The sequence below is a fragment of the Plectropomus leopardus genome, chromosome 3 (genome assembly GCF_026936395.1).
Source record: "Plectropomus leopardus strain MGB_pleo_1.0 chromosome 3, ASM2693639v1, whole genome shotgun sequence".
Taxonomy (NCBI): domain Eukaryota; kingdom Metazoa; phylum Chordata; class Actinopteri; order Perciformes; family Serranidae; genus Plectropomus; species Plectropomus leopardus.
In genome coordinates, this window is record NC_142178.1 from 18972484 (window position 1) to 18988561 (window position 16078).

The window sequence follows — 16078 nt, forward strand, 5'->3', positions numbered from 1 at the left end:
TGAGGGTCAGCTGTGAGAGTGGGAGCATGACGTGAAGAGAACTTGGTATGTGGAGATAAGAGGAGGAGATGTGCATGGATGGATGTGTGGTGTCTATAATTTTGTTCAACAGGACACCTAGAAGAGAAAAACAATTCCTAATAAGGGACTGTCCTCGAAGTTGACCAATCCAGAGAAAATGCCATGCTGACAAGGGAGCCAGATAATGAGGGGAACCAACCAGAAGATGACTCTACCTTCATTCACATTTCCTCATTGTAAATAGTATAAAATACTGGATCAGGGAAAGACAGGTTGTCAGAATGCAGGCTGACTTGCTGATGTTATCGGCTAGGGAGAGGCATTTCTGATCCAGAGCTCTGTAACTGCTCACTGCTTGCTTGAAAAGATTCACTAAAAGGTTTGAACTTAAAATTTTAAATTCTGTGTGGACATTCAGTTATTTACTGTTTATTGAGTTGCTTTTAAGAAATCTGAACATAGCGCTCACCCTGAGAGGGTGAGAGTTTTTTCTACTTGCAGCAACCAAGAGATATGAGGTATCTGCAAGATATGTCCATGCAGATACTTGAGAGAAAATTGGCTGACCAAAACATTATATTTCCTAAAAATAGAAAAGAAAAATACCTCATATTAAAGGAAGACATTATGACGTAGACAATTAAATAAACCGATAAAATAACCAATGGATTGACCACTAAGGCGTTAATCAAATATTATATGGTTAATATTAATTTCAGTGTTTATCAATATCAATTTCTGCCTGCACCACACTGCTGTCCGACAGGTGGCGGTCACATTTCTATAAGCTGGTTTGCCACCCGCCAATATAGCCGACAAAGAAGAAGAAGAAACGTCACTTCCGGTATCAGCGAGATTTGAGAACGCGGCGCCAAAAAAACAGCTTCAAACTTTTGATTTAAACGGACAGAAAAGGTAAGATAAGTGTCGCTCATGAAACTAAAACAGTGATTTACAATCTTCGTCTTGTGGTAAAGAAGCACAGTCTGACGCTGACACAACCCGCGGCTGTTTTTAACACGTAGGGAGTTCAGTTTTCTGCTTTGAGGAAAGCTAGCTGACTTTAGCTTCTTAAAAGTACGAAAAACACAAATGTGGTTTGGTCTGTCTTGGTTTGTTGCAAAATAAAGAAAGTTTTTTTTTAATGTGACAAAGACACGGTAAATCTCATTAAGATGATTAGTCTTGTACATTTTATTGGCATGAGGTGTGTCTTCCCCAAATCCGAACAAACCACATTTCAGTGAGGAAAAAAAACACAGAAATCAGAGCAAAACCTTGTAACACCTGTTTGCTTACGAGTGTCTTTTTTCGGCGGTGGAGAATATACTGTACTGAAGTGATTTGGTGGACTCGAAAGACTGCAAAATAAATTTGCAAAGTGAAAGAAACGATCCTCGCAGACTGTAGACTAGATAGAGTCAGCATTAATCAAACTTGTTTATTCACAAAACAAAGATGAGAACAAATGCAAAACAGAGATGTGTTACTTTCAAATGAGTTAATTTGTGGATCAGTTCTGAAAAAGAACTGAAAAAGTATATTTCGCTTACTAGATAAAAACAAAAATAGGGTGATTAACAAACTTAAAACTGAGTTATGAACGCTTCTTTGTGTACACTCGCACACTCTTGGTTTAGGATATGGGGTACATAGAAAATACTTATATTTCAGTTTTCTTATTTCTTTCATTTTCACAGTTTAAATCTAAGGAGAACAGTACAAAACTATTAATTAGTGGTCGAGAGATTATCAGGCCGATTATTGGGGCCAATATTTGGCGTTATACCGATTATCTGTATCAGCATTTTATATGATATGAATTAATTAAAAAGTGCAAACAAAGTGTGAGCATTGGAGGAACTTTTACTTTGTAAAACCCCAGGAAGATATTTTTGTTTATTATTTTTTTATTTAAATTTTCGCTTGACTTAATGAGAAAAAACAAAACAACAAACATCATTTTAGTTTTGATTAAACATTTGCACATTCATTGCATTCAGAAGTATTTTACCAACTTTTTGTGTTGGAGTTTGTTATATTCCAAATTTTAGATATTGATAGAGATTTTCATTTAATAAAAAAAAAAGCATATCCGTTCCAAATATCGGTTATTGGTCTCATTAACTACTAATAATCGGTATCGGTGTCAGCCCTGAAAAACCAATATCGGTCGACCCCATACTAGTAAAAAGTGTAGGTGCAATAAGCCAAGGTTTCAGTGACAACATCTCTTTGTCTTTGCACCCTCACAGTGGGTCAGGGAAAAGAAAAAAAAGTTTATATGTTGAATAATAAACTTTGAGAGGCTTCGTAAGACCAGTTTCACGGTCTATACCTTTTTTTTTAAAAAAAAAAAAGAAAAAACAAGTGTTATGCCCCTTAAAATCAAGAAGACCTTGTGACTTCCCCGTGAAGCTTTGCAACAGTGAGGCTCCCAACCCCCAAGCTGGGAACCAGTGTATTTACCTACTGACAACTTATTAGGAAGTTGATATTATAGTTCCACTTTCCCCTCTTACCCAGTGATATGTGTACATAATATGTAATGGACCATTCTGCATAATCAGTACTTTTACTGTTAGTACTTAAGGTGTATTCTATGCTTATACAATGTTTTTTTTTATTTTATCAACATTTTGAAAGCTTATAACACTTTGATACTGTGGTATTGCTACTTAAACTTAACTAAATATCCTGAGTACTTTTCATTCCCTTTCTTGTGCTAGACATTTGTGATGTGTACAACTGTGGACACTGGAGAGATCATCATCCTCAGTGATGATGAAGACGATGTGTCATGCAGTGAGCCCTCTGTTCTTCTCGTGGAGGAGGTGGAGGACGTTAAGAAGAGCGGTAGCAGCTTCACATTATCAGCAGCTTTTATCTGTGGGTTGTTTGTGTTATAAATAGTCACCAGCAGCTTTTCTTCTCTATTTCAGATTGTATTTTACCTCCCACTAATCTGGATGAAGACCTGGTTGTCACCTTCTCCCGCCGTGCTGAGGTGCTGCCTCACGCACGCTATGACTGTCCCATACATCCTTTCAAGTGAGTAAATTGTCACTCCCGCTGTGTGAAATAATGACATGTGCTTCCATCAGAGATAGTAACTTTTCCTCTGTCCTGCTCAGGGCTACAGATTGTGAGGTTGGCGCTCCTGTGGCCACTAACCAGCTCATGTGCGATCAGTGCTTCTGCTACATCTGCGACAAATTGGCCTCATCGGTATGTGTTGGTAAACACACTAAAAGTGAATGCACAATCTGATTTACTTACTGTCAGGAATGATGGACAGTGCAAACACTGACATCAAAACATACTCTATGTCAAATGTAACAGTGCATTGTCACCACAAGACACCGTTTAGACAAAAAGGTAAGAGGAGAAATGTAATAACAGTACCGTCTTTAAAATACAGTGCAGCCCAATTCAAGCACTCTGGAGTGGATGCCACCCTTTGTAGAGGTCAGGGTTTCCCATACATTCATTTAATTGTGGCAGCCCGCCACAATATTAGTATTCACTTCAGAGCTGGACCATAGCACTGTTGGAATATGTATATCATACCGTATTTATTGCACGACACTCTCTGAACGCAGAGCATACTTTGGGCACAGATGGAGCAACACAGCTTCTTTCTTAGAACAGCAGCGCTTTCAATTTAGTGTTGCACACTTGGGGGTCCAGCACTGAGTATTACCTGTTAAACTGCAGCAACAGAAAAGTTGCTCTCGTTCACCAATCTGATCAGCTGCGGATCCATCCACTAACTGATCGACCAATAGATTCTCCACCCCATGACTCAAACTCAACAAACTGCTGCTGAGGAAAAAAAGTTCCACCTGCACTTTACGCACCTTTCTGTCTTGTGATATTTAATGAAATGGCGACACACTTTGTTGTTCTCTAATACTGAGGCAGGTATTTCTCCTCTTTATGGCAACATTGATTGATATTAGAACAGCCACTAACTGAGCTGACTAACACATTTACGGGGATGTTAAGTGGTGCATTGTCTTAATATTAAAAGAAAATGAAATGAAATGTTCCATTTACAGCCATATCTGATTTGTTTTTAACCAAAATCGGAACGCTGTAAGCTGCACAAAGGTGATAGTTTCTTTTTTATCGTAGGTTTGTTGTATTTCAGAACATAAAAACCTTTTGCTCCATTCACTTCTGTTTCTATTTAATTCTGTTTTCAGCGTGAAACCGCCAATTTTAGATATAACTATCTGATTTAATAAATAGATCAATACATTAGATTTTGAAAGTAACCAAAAATTTAAGAAGAAAAATATGCATATGTGTAACAAAATGAACATGTTTTTTTGCAGGTTATCATCATTTTTGCTTTTGAATTTTCTATGCTAAAGAAATAAAATATTCACAGCTGATTAATGTTTTTAATTATTGTCAATTTAATCATTAATTAATATTTTTGATGTGTGTTTTCAGTGTACATTGTGGTGTCACAGTGGCTCGTGTCACTGCAACAGCCACAAGAGGAGCGACTTCTGGAACCAGTTCAGAAACAGCTCGCTGCTGGGAGGACTGAAGTTTTTCAACCTCACTCTGTCTGAAATAGACTCTCACCTCCGACGTGCAGGTTCTATTTCTCTCACGAATACTTGGACGTAGACATCAGTGTCATTTGGAAAGCCTCAGGCTGAACCACTCGTTATATGACACTGGGTTTGTTTTCATCTTTGTCCAGAGACGATGCTGCAGAACTACAGACAAGAAATCTCTGCACATTTCTCTTCCTTCTTGAAGAGACAGACGGCACAGATACCTGGTGTGAATCTACCGAACCAAGAAATCATCTGCGAGTAAGAAGAAATATATATATAATACTGCGCAAAAGTCTTAGGCCACCATAGATTTGATTTGTTTTGTTTTTTATCAAAGATGTACTGAGGATATTACTTCAGTTTCTTTGTCTCTTTTTTAAGATACAGTAAATACGGAAAACATGAACACTGTATGAAAACACCACAAAAAGTCACAAAAAAATGGCTTCTTCAGACTGAAGTCAATATTAAGCGTGAAACATGGAATCATACAATTATAACAAAATGTTGCATAATCAATCAAAATTGAGCTTTGGACATGCCTTGGATGAAACGGTGTAAATACATTACATTTTATTTTAAATGCCATGTTTTTTGCACAACAGAGTTGCAGAGTGGAAATACGTGGAGCTTTAGCCTGTTGAAGGTTTTTTGTTGTTGCCCATCGAAAGACCACCAGAGTGGATTTGACACACTAATTAGCCAGTTAGCACATTAACAACACAACGTGATGGTGAAAGAATAAAGGATCTCTACTACTGGCCAACAATAGCACAAACTGTGGTGAAAGTTTCTGTGAGCTCAAAGGCTGATAGATAGTTTGCTCTATCTCACTCCCTCTGGACTTAAGCTGTTTGTTTACTTTCCTCACTTTGGTTTCTCCTCTCGTGCTCTGAGCTCACCTGCCAATTAAAGTGATTTTTGATCACCGCTGGGTTCTGCGGGGTCCAGCGTTGTTTCATGCTGAATTGGCTGAAAAACATTGATCAATGGCAGCCCCAAGATCTCCCTTCATAGTGAAGGGACCTGGGCCACAAGAATCAAAAAACAGTCCAGATCGCAGCACTTGCAATGTAGTGCATGCAGTGTAATTATTTATTTTTCTTTTTTCTTAGCTACACTCCTGTGTACGAGTTTGTGTCATCGTTTCTGAACAAAGCAGATAAAGAGGACGCCAGAGCTGCTGCCATCATGAGACTGGGAGCCGCTCAGTGCTTTATTCACCATTATCAATCATCAGGGTATGAACACACACACACACACACACACAGTAGCATTTACTTTTTTTAAATTTATGGTAATCAGCTATCATGTTTTCTATGTATTAATTTTCTTTGTTTGATATGATTCTCTGAAGGACCATCAGCTTACAGTCTCCCATGGCTAATTATGCTGAAGCCAAATTAGTGTTACTGCAGAGGTACTCTCTCTCACACACACACACACACACACTCACACACACACACACACACACACACACACACAACCCATGTTGTGTTCCTCTGTCGGTAACTCATTCATCTGGATATTTACTCAAGTGTTTGTGTTTTTCCAGGGTCGTTGCATCTGTGCAGAGACAGATGGTGATGGATGATTTTACCTCAGAGTTCATTTACAAACTGCAGGATTTCTACAAAAGGCTGTATTTTTCCGCTGAACTTAAAAGCTTTAGGAACAGGTGTGTGTGTTTAAACGTGTCTCTGAGGCAGCAGCTCATAAGAGCTTGTTTGCGTTTTTCTTGATTATCCCCAAAGTTACACATTAAAGCTTTACTGTGTATTAAACTAGGCGTGCTTGCGTGTGTTTCAGCCTGTGTATTCGTCCTTGGGATGATGTCCTGCTGGTGTCTGTGCTGAAGGGGCAGAACGTATCGGGCGTCCGCAAAGACAAGGGCAAGAAGGACGTCCTGATTGAACAGATTTCTGTGGTCTTATTGAGAACAGAACTACTACAGCAACAGCACAGGTACAAAACAGACAAACACACATACCTTTTTCACATTTGTGTAACATGTAGACCAGGGGTGTCATAATTCTCCAAATGCACAATTGATTTGACTTTGATATAAACATTTTTTTCTAGCTCTAGGCATTGCTAGACCGTCAGGTCTTCATTTATCAAGATCAACAGATCATTGGCTTTATGCCCTGACAACTGTAATTCACAGTTTTCAAATTCTTCCTTTTAAAGATAGCCTAGACGTTATTGAGTGTGACATAAAATTATCACAATATTGTTGAAATGTGTTAAAATAGTACTGATTTATACACTGAAATAATTTCTCAAAGGTTTATATTCAAAGGCACAAATAAGATTAGCAGCACTTTTTTTATTACATAAACTTTAAATGCATAACATGGCTATCCAATACCTAATGTTAACACATGAAAACCATATCAACTTTGCATTACCATTAAAGACGGCCTGTCTTTTAAATGCTTGGCAGATTGTCTTTGTCACTGTAGATGAGGACAAGGGTCCAGTTTCAGTAGCATCATTTGGTTTGTCTGCTGCTCACTCACTTTGTAAACAAGGGAATTTCAAAACAGTCAATCAATTTTTTTTTGCGATCAATTTTTTTATTAAAGTTTGACAAAACAAGAATCAGAAAGAAGCATGCCTAGACTTTTAGGGATTAAACATTACAGCACACCGTCTCAATTTTCACAGTAGGCATACAGTGGGCCCAAGACGAAGGAACGTGGCTGCTGTCAGTCCGGCAAAAATGACACGCTTTTTGAGCTTGGAAATATTAAGAGTTGACAGGTCATTCAAAACCAACACGCATATTAACAGGTAACAGGTGCAACATTTCTCCACAGTTGTCCAACAGGAGTGCATTCCCAAAACATGTGAATAAACGTGCCCCGAGCTTTTAAAGAGCACAGGTTGCAAAAAGAATCATTAATAGTTTTCATGTGATGAATCAATCAATTATTGATTTAGAATTAACACTTACAAAGACACACACTTTCCCTTTAAAACTGCTAATAAAACCAAACCTGGTTGTGTTTTCACTGTCTGCAGGTACAGAGAGCTGTGTCGCTACCTACGAGTCGTCCAGACTGATGATTCAAAACTGTGAGTCTTCAAATAACCACAAATATTTAACATGCTGAACTCAAGATGAGTGCGTTTCCGTTCATTTTCAGCCCGTATTTAAGAGGGCTGCTGTTTTTAAAGAAAATCTTCCAACACTGAGTATGAAAAGTGAGATTTTAAAATGATTTGTGATTATTCATCATCACTAAAGCCAGAATGTTTGCTATAGACTGTATTATTATTATTACTGTATTGTCTTTTTAGTGAAGGTGCTTCCAGTATGAAACTTCTGCTTCAAATGTTCTTCACTATTGACTGTCTGGTTTTAAAGTAAAGCAGTATGACCACTTCCCCAAATAACTTTCATTTACATTTACAGTTTACAATTAAACATGTCAAAATATGTCAGACTTAACATTTATAAGCAAAACAGCTTACCAGCAATATGAAACAATTACTCATTTTCTTTCAGATGAGTCAAACTTTAAAGCTTCTGGCTTTTTATTTAGCAGATAAATGTGTGAAACTATAAACAAATGCAACTTGAGTTTCCAAATGCCAAACGTCATCAGGCTTCCCATCTCAATTTATTCTCAGGTTTTGATTGAAGAAAAAGGACTGAGATTGCGCTTGAAGGTTTGGAGACTATTAGCTCTAAACCCATATGTTCATTGGGCAGTTATTGTGGAAAGTATTGTTTCTTATACTTCCCTGAAAATGGAAAACATACAAACAAAGAGGAAAGTTTGTTCTTTCTGGGACATATTTTTGTAGAGGGGAGTTCTTTTATAAAAACATTTTTGGTATTGAGTTTTTTTGGTGTCAGTGAAAATTTGAATATTTGCTGCTAAATCCTGTTTTTAAAACTACATCAATGTTTAGATACAAAAGCAAAGCACATGAAGGCTTGGCCCCCTGTTTGTTTTAGTTTTTCTAATTATTGAGGCTATAACCTTTCAAAATAAAACTCAATGCGTAGATTCACATATTGTTAAAACGTGACTGGTTATAACAAGTTGTTTTGTTTTTCTGGTAGCTTCCAGCAGTTACAAGACCTCATCCCATTCTTCATGTGCATGGAGGGGGACCTTATGTCGGCCACGGTCAGTTTGTTGTCATTAGGGAACGCCCCTGCCTCCCGCTTTACTCCTCAGCTCTACCGCGTTTATCTCCGCGTCTTTAACACAGCAGCAGCACCGAAGCTGGTGGTCAGTAAGCCGGCACAGCTGTGCTGTTCCGATGCAGCGTGGGAGCCAGTTAAAGGTCAGATTGTGGATCGGTTATAGGTTTTCACTTATGCCTCCTTTTCATCTTAATTTTTTTTTCTCATAAGAAGTATCCTGCCTCCTCTGCAGGTACTGTGCCACTGCCGCCTGTTGTGCTGGTGAGGTTTGCTCTCAGGGTTCATAGATGCTGCCCTGTCGTCCTCTCTGATGTAAGTTTGCAACGCTTATCACTTCAGTTTCACAACAAAGCTTTTTAGCGATTTGAAATATTACAAAATCAGAGGCTTTTCAAAGTCAGACTTGTGCAGGCTTTTGTAGCCTTGAAAACAGATTGCAGTAATGTGATTGTACCTCTCTGATCCAGTCTCAGTGTTGGACCAGTTTACTCAGGCTTGTCAACACACGCACAGCTCTCCCGGAGCCGAGCCATCAGTATCTACACGTACGTATTTCTTGTCTATGAACAACTCTTCTGTTTATGTGTATGTATCTGCACCAGCTACTGTAATTTTATTGTTTTTTACGACATCTATTGCATGTCTGTCTCTCCGAGAAGAGGGATCCCTCCTCAGTAGCTCTTCCTGAGGTTTCCACCACCCCCCCTCCTCCCGTTAAAGGGTTTTTTTGGGAGTTTTTCCTTAGACAATGTGAGGGTCTAAGGACAGAGGGATGTCGTCTGCTGTGAAGCCCTCTCAGGCCTTTGTGATAATGGGCTTTATAAATAAAACTGACTTGACCAGCGATAGCTTAGGCCTAAGACATTATGTTTTTGGGTTGTACGTTTATCTGTACTCCTGTCTGTCTGTCCGAATGTCACAAACAGAAGATACAACCGAGTGGCGGTATATCTAGTTTCAAAAATATAATTGCTCTTTTTGTTTTTTAGTACTATTTATTTTCATTTCATAATTTCTGCCTTTCCTGTCTGGACTTCAGGACGTGAAGGATGTGGTGAATTCGATACTGCTCGACCAGCATGGGTCAAACCTACTGATCCCACGATTCTTTCAGGAGGTACGTATTCATTCAAACTCATAGATATTACGTTTAAGTGAAGTAATAAACTGATAACACTTCACAATAAGGTACACAAAAAACAAGTAGTTACTAAGGAACTAATGAGGAACTAACTATTTGTTAATGGTCCGTGATAATGACTAATACTTAGTTCCTCATTCGTTCCTCATTAGTTCTTTAGTAAGTACTCTTTTATTGTTTACCTGAATATACGAGTGTTTGTGTTCACAGGTGTACCCAGATCAGGCCTTGTTGCTGTTGGTAACGGGGGCTTTAGGTTTGAGAATCCTTCACGGTCCTCTGTGTCCAGTTCTCCCAGTGCTCAGTACCTTTAAGGTAATCTCTCATCCTGTCTGTAGACACTTAGGACCTTTTACGATGTCAGTCGAATCACATTTGGCTGTTTAGTATAAATATTCAACTTTTTTTTCTCTTCATATAAAGTTTTAAAGTCTCATTGAGACGTTCAGAGTAGCAGCGGCATGCATGTTTATGTAGTAAACGAGCTAACGGCAGATCGGCTGTGTGTGTGTGTGTGTTTTTTGCAGACATTAGATACCAAACAAAACCCAGAGAGTGCAGCGTATTAACTTGATGTAAGCTGTAAATTCACCACTTGTCAGTGCAGGAGAGAAGACAACGTTGTTCCTCTGTGTTGCTGCCTGTATCTGCGCAGCAGCCTGTACCAAAGAGTAGCATGAAAGTCAAGCGTGTTCACTGTGCTCCAAAATATGGGGACTAAAACATCCACAGAGGTGCACAGCACAGCACGCTGACTAGCAAATAAACAATAAACTGATTTGATGATTTGATCTGATAAACTGATTTTTTAAACAATAAATTGATTTGAGGTAATCTCAGTCAACTAAGGAGTCTCTGACTGTTATTAGAACCTCCGACTTTCAGCCCTATTAGGATCAAATACACTCCTCTAATCTCTAGTAAACAATTTTCATGTTTATTTAACTGACAAGTGTTTCAGAAACTGTCATAAACATTACAGTGAAAAACAAGAAGAAGTTAAAGAAAATACATGTCACCAGTGAAGCTCATGACTGGCTTTCATTTCCATTTATGTGTATTTATGTTTGTTTTATGTATGTATTTATGCATTATTGGTGTATTTATTTTAATGTCAAAAGGATAATATAGGCTGCAAGATTCTGGCAGCACAAAGCAAACAGACATATAAAGAACATAAAATGGTAGTAAGTTTTATTTTTGTGCATGGTTTAGAAATATTGCAACAGTTCCTTTTTCTGCCGCAGAGAGGGAAGTTTCACCCAAAGCTTGCTGCTGTATGTATGCACTACATCCTGATGAAGGGGGTTTCATTCAGCTGTGAAGATGACCACATACAAAGTTACACTCTGAGATGAAGGGGGTGTGGTTTTGACAAGCTCTTTAGTCCTAAGACCTGAACAGTTTACTGACTCACACTGTTTCCATCTGTCGCTCTTTAACACCATGAATCTGAAATAAGGATCTGAAGGTTTTGATCCAGTCATATTTCTGTCTCTCAGGAGAACACATGGGCTCTCATGTGGCTGTGGTCCTATTTGTCCTTCAACCCAGAACGCCTCACATCCTTCTCGCAGGAGATCTACCAGGAGACTGAAAACACAACAGGTGTGTGGGCATCTTCCTCTTGTTGATGAATCAATGCACTAAATCCTCAACATCCTTATGTGGGGGTTAAATAATCAAAAACAGATAGAATTTATCAGCAGGGCAGTACTCGGATTAAATATTTGTCTCATGCAAAAGTGCTTTGGATTAATGTTAACAAGTTAACCACACATGTTGGTGACATCTAGTGGTGAGATGTACGAACTTCATCAACTTGCAGCCCCAAAGGTCTGTGGCACAGCCGAGCATCACTGCCCGATGAGGGCCTCCAGTGTTTGCCCTACATGCATTCAGTCGTGCCGCTGCTATATTAAAAATCACCTCGTATGCAATTAACTCACCCTCTTTGCTACAAGAGTTGGTAAAAAAAGGGATAGTAAATCAAACACACCCAGATAAGGCTGGAACAGTTTCCACCTGTCTAAAGGTTTGATTTGAAACATAAAGATAACTACTGGAAGATAATTATAGAAGACCTCGAAGATGTACCATGCAGGATTAAAAAAAACCCAAAACAACACAATGAATAGACTCATAAAGAAGTCATCCCTCTCAATCACCACCTAAGACCTGCTAAAAGTGTGTGGCGCTGTATTTTTCTGCAGACTCGGCCCTCTGCCTGTATTTTGTTGTTTATGTCTTATTTTCTGTGACTGGGACATTTCTGGGCGTGTAGCCCCATGGCAAACAGGGCAGGTTGGGGCTTTACAAACGGGAGCGACCAGGTGCCAGACTGTAAGCAGCAGGCATCCAAGGACAGTGCCAAAAAACCCACAAATATGATCAGGTGAAATGCCAAATGAGAGTGAATCTGGGGTTGGTTTTAACCTTCACTTTTGCCGGTGAGTGTTTACAAACATTAACCAACAATCCAGCACAGTTTTTATAAATATTCACATTTGGAGCCAGAACAGAAGTTTTAGGCAGTAAACTTTTACGATTTTTCTTAATTAATAAATTACTTCAGTGGTTAATCAATTATCGAAATAGTTGATATGTCACTTTTCTGTCCATCATCCACTGACGAATTGTTTCAGCTCAAGTGTATCCAAGATAGTCTAATCACAAGCTTACCTGTTGCGCATCGCACTCGCATCAGCTTCCAGCTCACTGAATAAATTTCGTACAGACGTTATTCACACAGCCTTTTATTTGGTTTAAAACCTGCATTTATGAGAAAGCTTGAAATTATGATCGTCCCAGTCATCATCTCCTCATCCACCATTGCTGTTACTAACCTGCAGCCCTCTGCAGTCAAAAGAGATTTATTTCACATAGCGCCTGTGCTCGTGCTGTCCATGTGTGTCCTCATGCACGTGCGGATAAAGCATATGAATACATGCTTCCCCACAGTGCCACTAGGAGTCAAAAACTTCGCTGTATCTGTGAATGAAGATGAAACGATGCTTATGCACAGAAATCAAACTGCTCTGAGGTCCACCAACACAGCCACAAAAAAAGCATGTCTTTATTTATCTGTCTCTGTCAGATGGGGATAAATTGCCACTCTTACGTCGCATCATGGTACCATGTGCTCTGTCTCCTTCAACAGAGACCTGTGACCAGTGAGTCATTTAATTCATAACAAAAGCACCACAACTATTTGTGCTAGAAAAAGCTCACACTAGATTTTCTATTTTCCTTTTTACTCAATTGTAAATTTAGTCAAAGGCTGTTTATCTGATCGGTTGCCTTATTTTCCATGTTCTCTCCTCTGATTTGGTGGTGATCAGCACCTACAATAAGTTTCTGTCACATGTGGTGATCCTTCATGATGTGTCTTAAACGTTGTTGCACTGATTTAACCTTCTGTGTATTTTCTTCTCGTAGGCAGTCCAGTGCCTCTTAAACGCTACTCATCACAGTGTCAGCTGTAAGTCCCACGTCTCTTATCAACTGTTCCTTCCTTCTCCTTCCTCCCTTCATTTTTTATATATATATATATATATATTTTTTTTTTTACAACATAACATGCCATACCATAGCGTGTTTTTACGACATATTTTGATATACTAATCCATGACATTTTTTGACATACTATACTATCACATTTTTTAGAATATTTTTTTATTTTGACTGGCTATACTAGGACTACTATACACTATATAAATACTATATACGATATAAAATGAACTTTGTCTCACCCAGAGAGAGTCTCAAACAGGGCTCTGTGAGAGAGAAAGAGTGAAGGGTGATAATACACAGAAGACTATAGGATGCTATGACTATTGTTGTTGCTATTTTATACAATTTTATACAATTTTATACAATAGTAGTCACACTATTAAGGATGACTACTATACCATGACTTTTTTTTTTTATTGTGGAAAGCATACTATACTGTGACATTGTTATCTTGGACGACAAACTGTACTATGACTTTTATGCCATTTTGGATTACATACTATACCATGACTTTGTTTGCTATATTGGATGATATTTTGCTATTTTTATACCAATTAGGACGACATGCTATAATATGACTTTTTTATTCCATTATGGAAGACATGATATAGTATTTTTTTTTTTTTTTTGCTATTTTTGACAACCTGCTATAGTATAAAATGTGTATGCTATTTTGGATGACATGCTATTGTCTGACTTTTTTTGCTTTTTTGGACAACATGCTATAGTATGATTTTTTTTTAGTGGCATTTTGGATGACATGCTATAGTATGACCTTTTTGTGCCTTTTCGGACGACATGCTATAAATTGTCATTTTATTATGCTGTTTTCGATGGCATGCTGTAGTATAATGTTTTTATGCTATCTTTGACGACATGCCATAACATTACTTTTTAATGCTAATTTGCAGACTATGCTATTTTATGACTTTTTCATGCTATTTTGGACGACGTGCCACAGTATGATGTTTTTATGATATTTTGGATGACATGCTATAGAATAACTTTTTCATGCTATATTGGATGACATGCTGTAGTATGACATTTTTACGCTGGTTAGAAGAACATGCTATTGTCTGACTTTTTTTGCTTTTTTGGACGACATGATATAATATGACTTTTTTATGTTATCTTGGACAATGTACTATAGTATGATTTTTTTTTTCTATTTTGGATAACATGCTATAGAATGACGTTTTTATGGCAGTTTGGAATACATGCTGTTTTTATTGACTTGTGTATGCAATTTTTTAAGACATGCTATGGTATGACTTTTTCATGCTATGTTGGAAGACATGCTCTAGTATAACTTTTTTAGGCTACTTTGGGCAACATGCTTTAGTATATTTTTATGCTATGAATGACGACATGCTTAAGTATGACTTATTTTGTGCTATTTTGGACGACATGCTGTAGTATAACATTTTTCTAATATGCTTTGTTATTACATTTTTATGAAATTTTGGATCATTTCCTGTAGCATGATATTTTTATGCTGCCATGGAAGAAATGCTTTAGGATGAGTTTGCATGCAGTATTAACTTCAGTTGCACTTCACGTGAGTAGATCTGTGATGTAATCCCCTTTCTTCCTCTCCTCAGGACGGATCCTCTCTCCCAGTACTAGCACCATTTGTACACAAAGCAACCAAACTGTGAGTGATACCTCTTTGTTTTATATTTGACACAAAGCCTCACATTAAACAGCAGCAAATCATGCTGAGATAATATTTTTCTCCTTTTTACAGTGGTTGTTACTGGGTCTGATCAACGTTGATGTTCCTGTAAAACTCTGCAGCATTTTTCAGCATGCTATCCTGAGTCAAGTTCAGCGGGAGTTAAAGACGAATGAGTATTTTTATAGAGATGTCAAAGTACCTAGGCAGACCGGCCAGCTGTCAGCAGACTGAAAAGAAAATATCCTCATTGTTTTTCTGCATAAACCAGATAAAAGATCCTTTCTGCACTCTTGAAATTTTGTTTTTATAGAGTGGGTTTTTTGTTAATTACTTAATGAAAATTATTTTCACTTTTATGACAAATGTTCACAGCAGGCAGTCATGTAATATTGGTAAATAAATGAAGAAAATGAAAAAAGAAAAAAAATCTCTGGATTCCTAAATAAATAATAGATCTGTGAGTAAATATACACAAGTTAACATCTGCTCATATTTGCGTCAATAAAAAAACAAACACAAATCCGCAGTGTAAAACAGAAGGATTTGGTGCCCTGTCATCAGGTGCAGTTTAGAGTGATAACGAAGATTTCATATGGTATTACTTTTTCGACCTTTTTATGTTGTTTTGAACAACATGCTATGGTATGACTTTTATGTGTTGTTTTGGATGACATGAATTATTCGTGCTAATTTCTACGACATGCTATAACATGACTTTTTTTGTTCTGTTTTGGACTACATGCTACACAATTTGATGGGTACAAACAACAGCTGAAAACCACTCAGTATAGCATGTTGAAGCACGTTTTTTCTTCGTTTTTTCAGCCTTTGGGGATATTTTTTTCAACACTGTATGTTATAACAAACCTCTACATGTTATACTAAGTGGTTTTCAGCTGTTTTTTGGACATGTCAAATTTTGATATCTTCGCCATACTATAGCCTTGCTTTTTTGGTCATTTTTTAAACATGCTATTTTATGG

General features: G+C 37.8%; 1 protein-coding gene across 4 annotated transcripts; it reads left to right on the top strand.

Moving 5' to 3' along the window:
• Positions 1 to 557: 557 nt before the first annotated feature.
• On the top strand, positions 558 to 15521 carry LOC121941731 (uncharacterized). Of its 4 annotated transcripts, none has more exons than XR_006105775.2 (21): positions 559 to 936; positions 2751 to 2877; positions 2964 to 3072; positions 3156 to 3249; positions 4483 to 4633; positions 4742 to 4856; positions 5714 to 5839; positions 5956 to 6018; positions 6154 to 6276; positions 6408 to 6563; positions 7626 to 7679; positions 8677 to 8903; positions 8996 to 9075; positions 9231 to 9308; positions 9803 to 9880; positions 10115 to 10219; positions 11407 to 11512; positions 13002 to 13077; positions 13343 to 13385; positions 15019 to 15071; positions 15165 to 15520. XR_006105775.2 is itself a non-coding variant. In XM_042484594.2 (20 exons), the coding sequence occupies exons 2-19, from the start codon at positions 2760 to 2762 to the stop codon at positions 15041 to 15043; spliced, it is 1851 nt and encodes a 616-aa protein (XP_042340528.2). In that variant the 5' UTR covers positions 558 to 936; positions 2751 to 2759; the 3' UTR covers positions 15044 to 15071; positions 15165 to 15520. The 4 variants fall into 4 exon arrangements, 2 of the variants coding, with proteins under 2 accessions (XP_042340528.2, XP_087931949.1); XR_015776248.1 differs by having other exon boundaries at positions 920 to 1042; positions 15165 to 15521; XM_042484594.2 differs by lacking the exon at positions 13002 to 13077 and having other exon boundaries at positions 558 to 936.
• Positions 15522 to 16078: the final 557 nt, after the last annotated feature.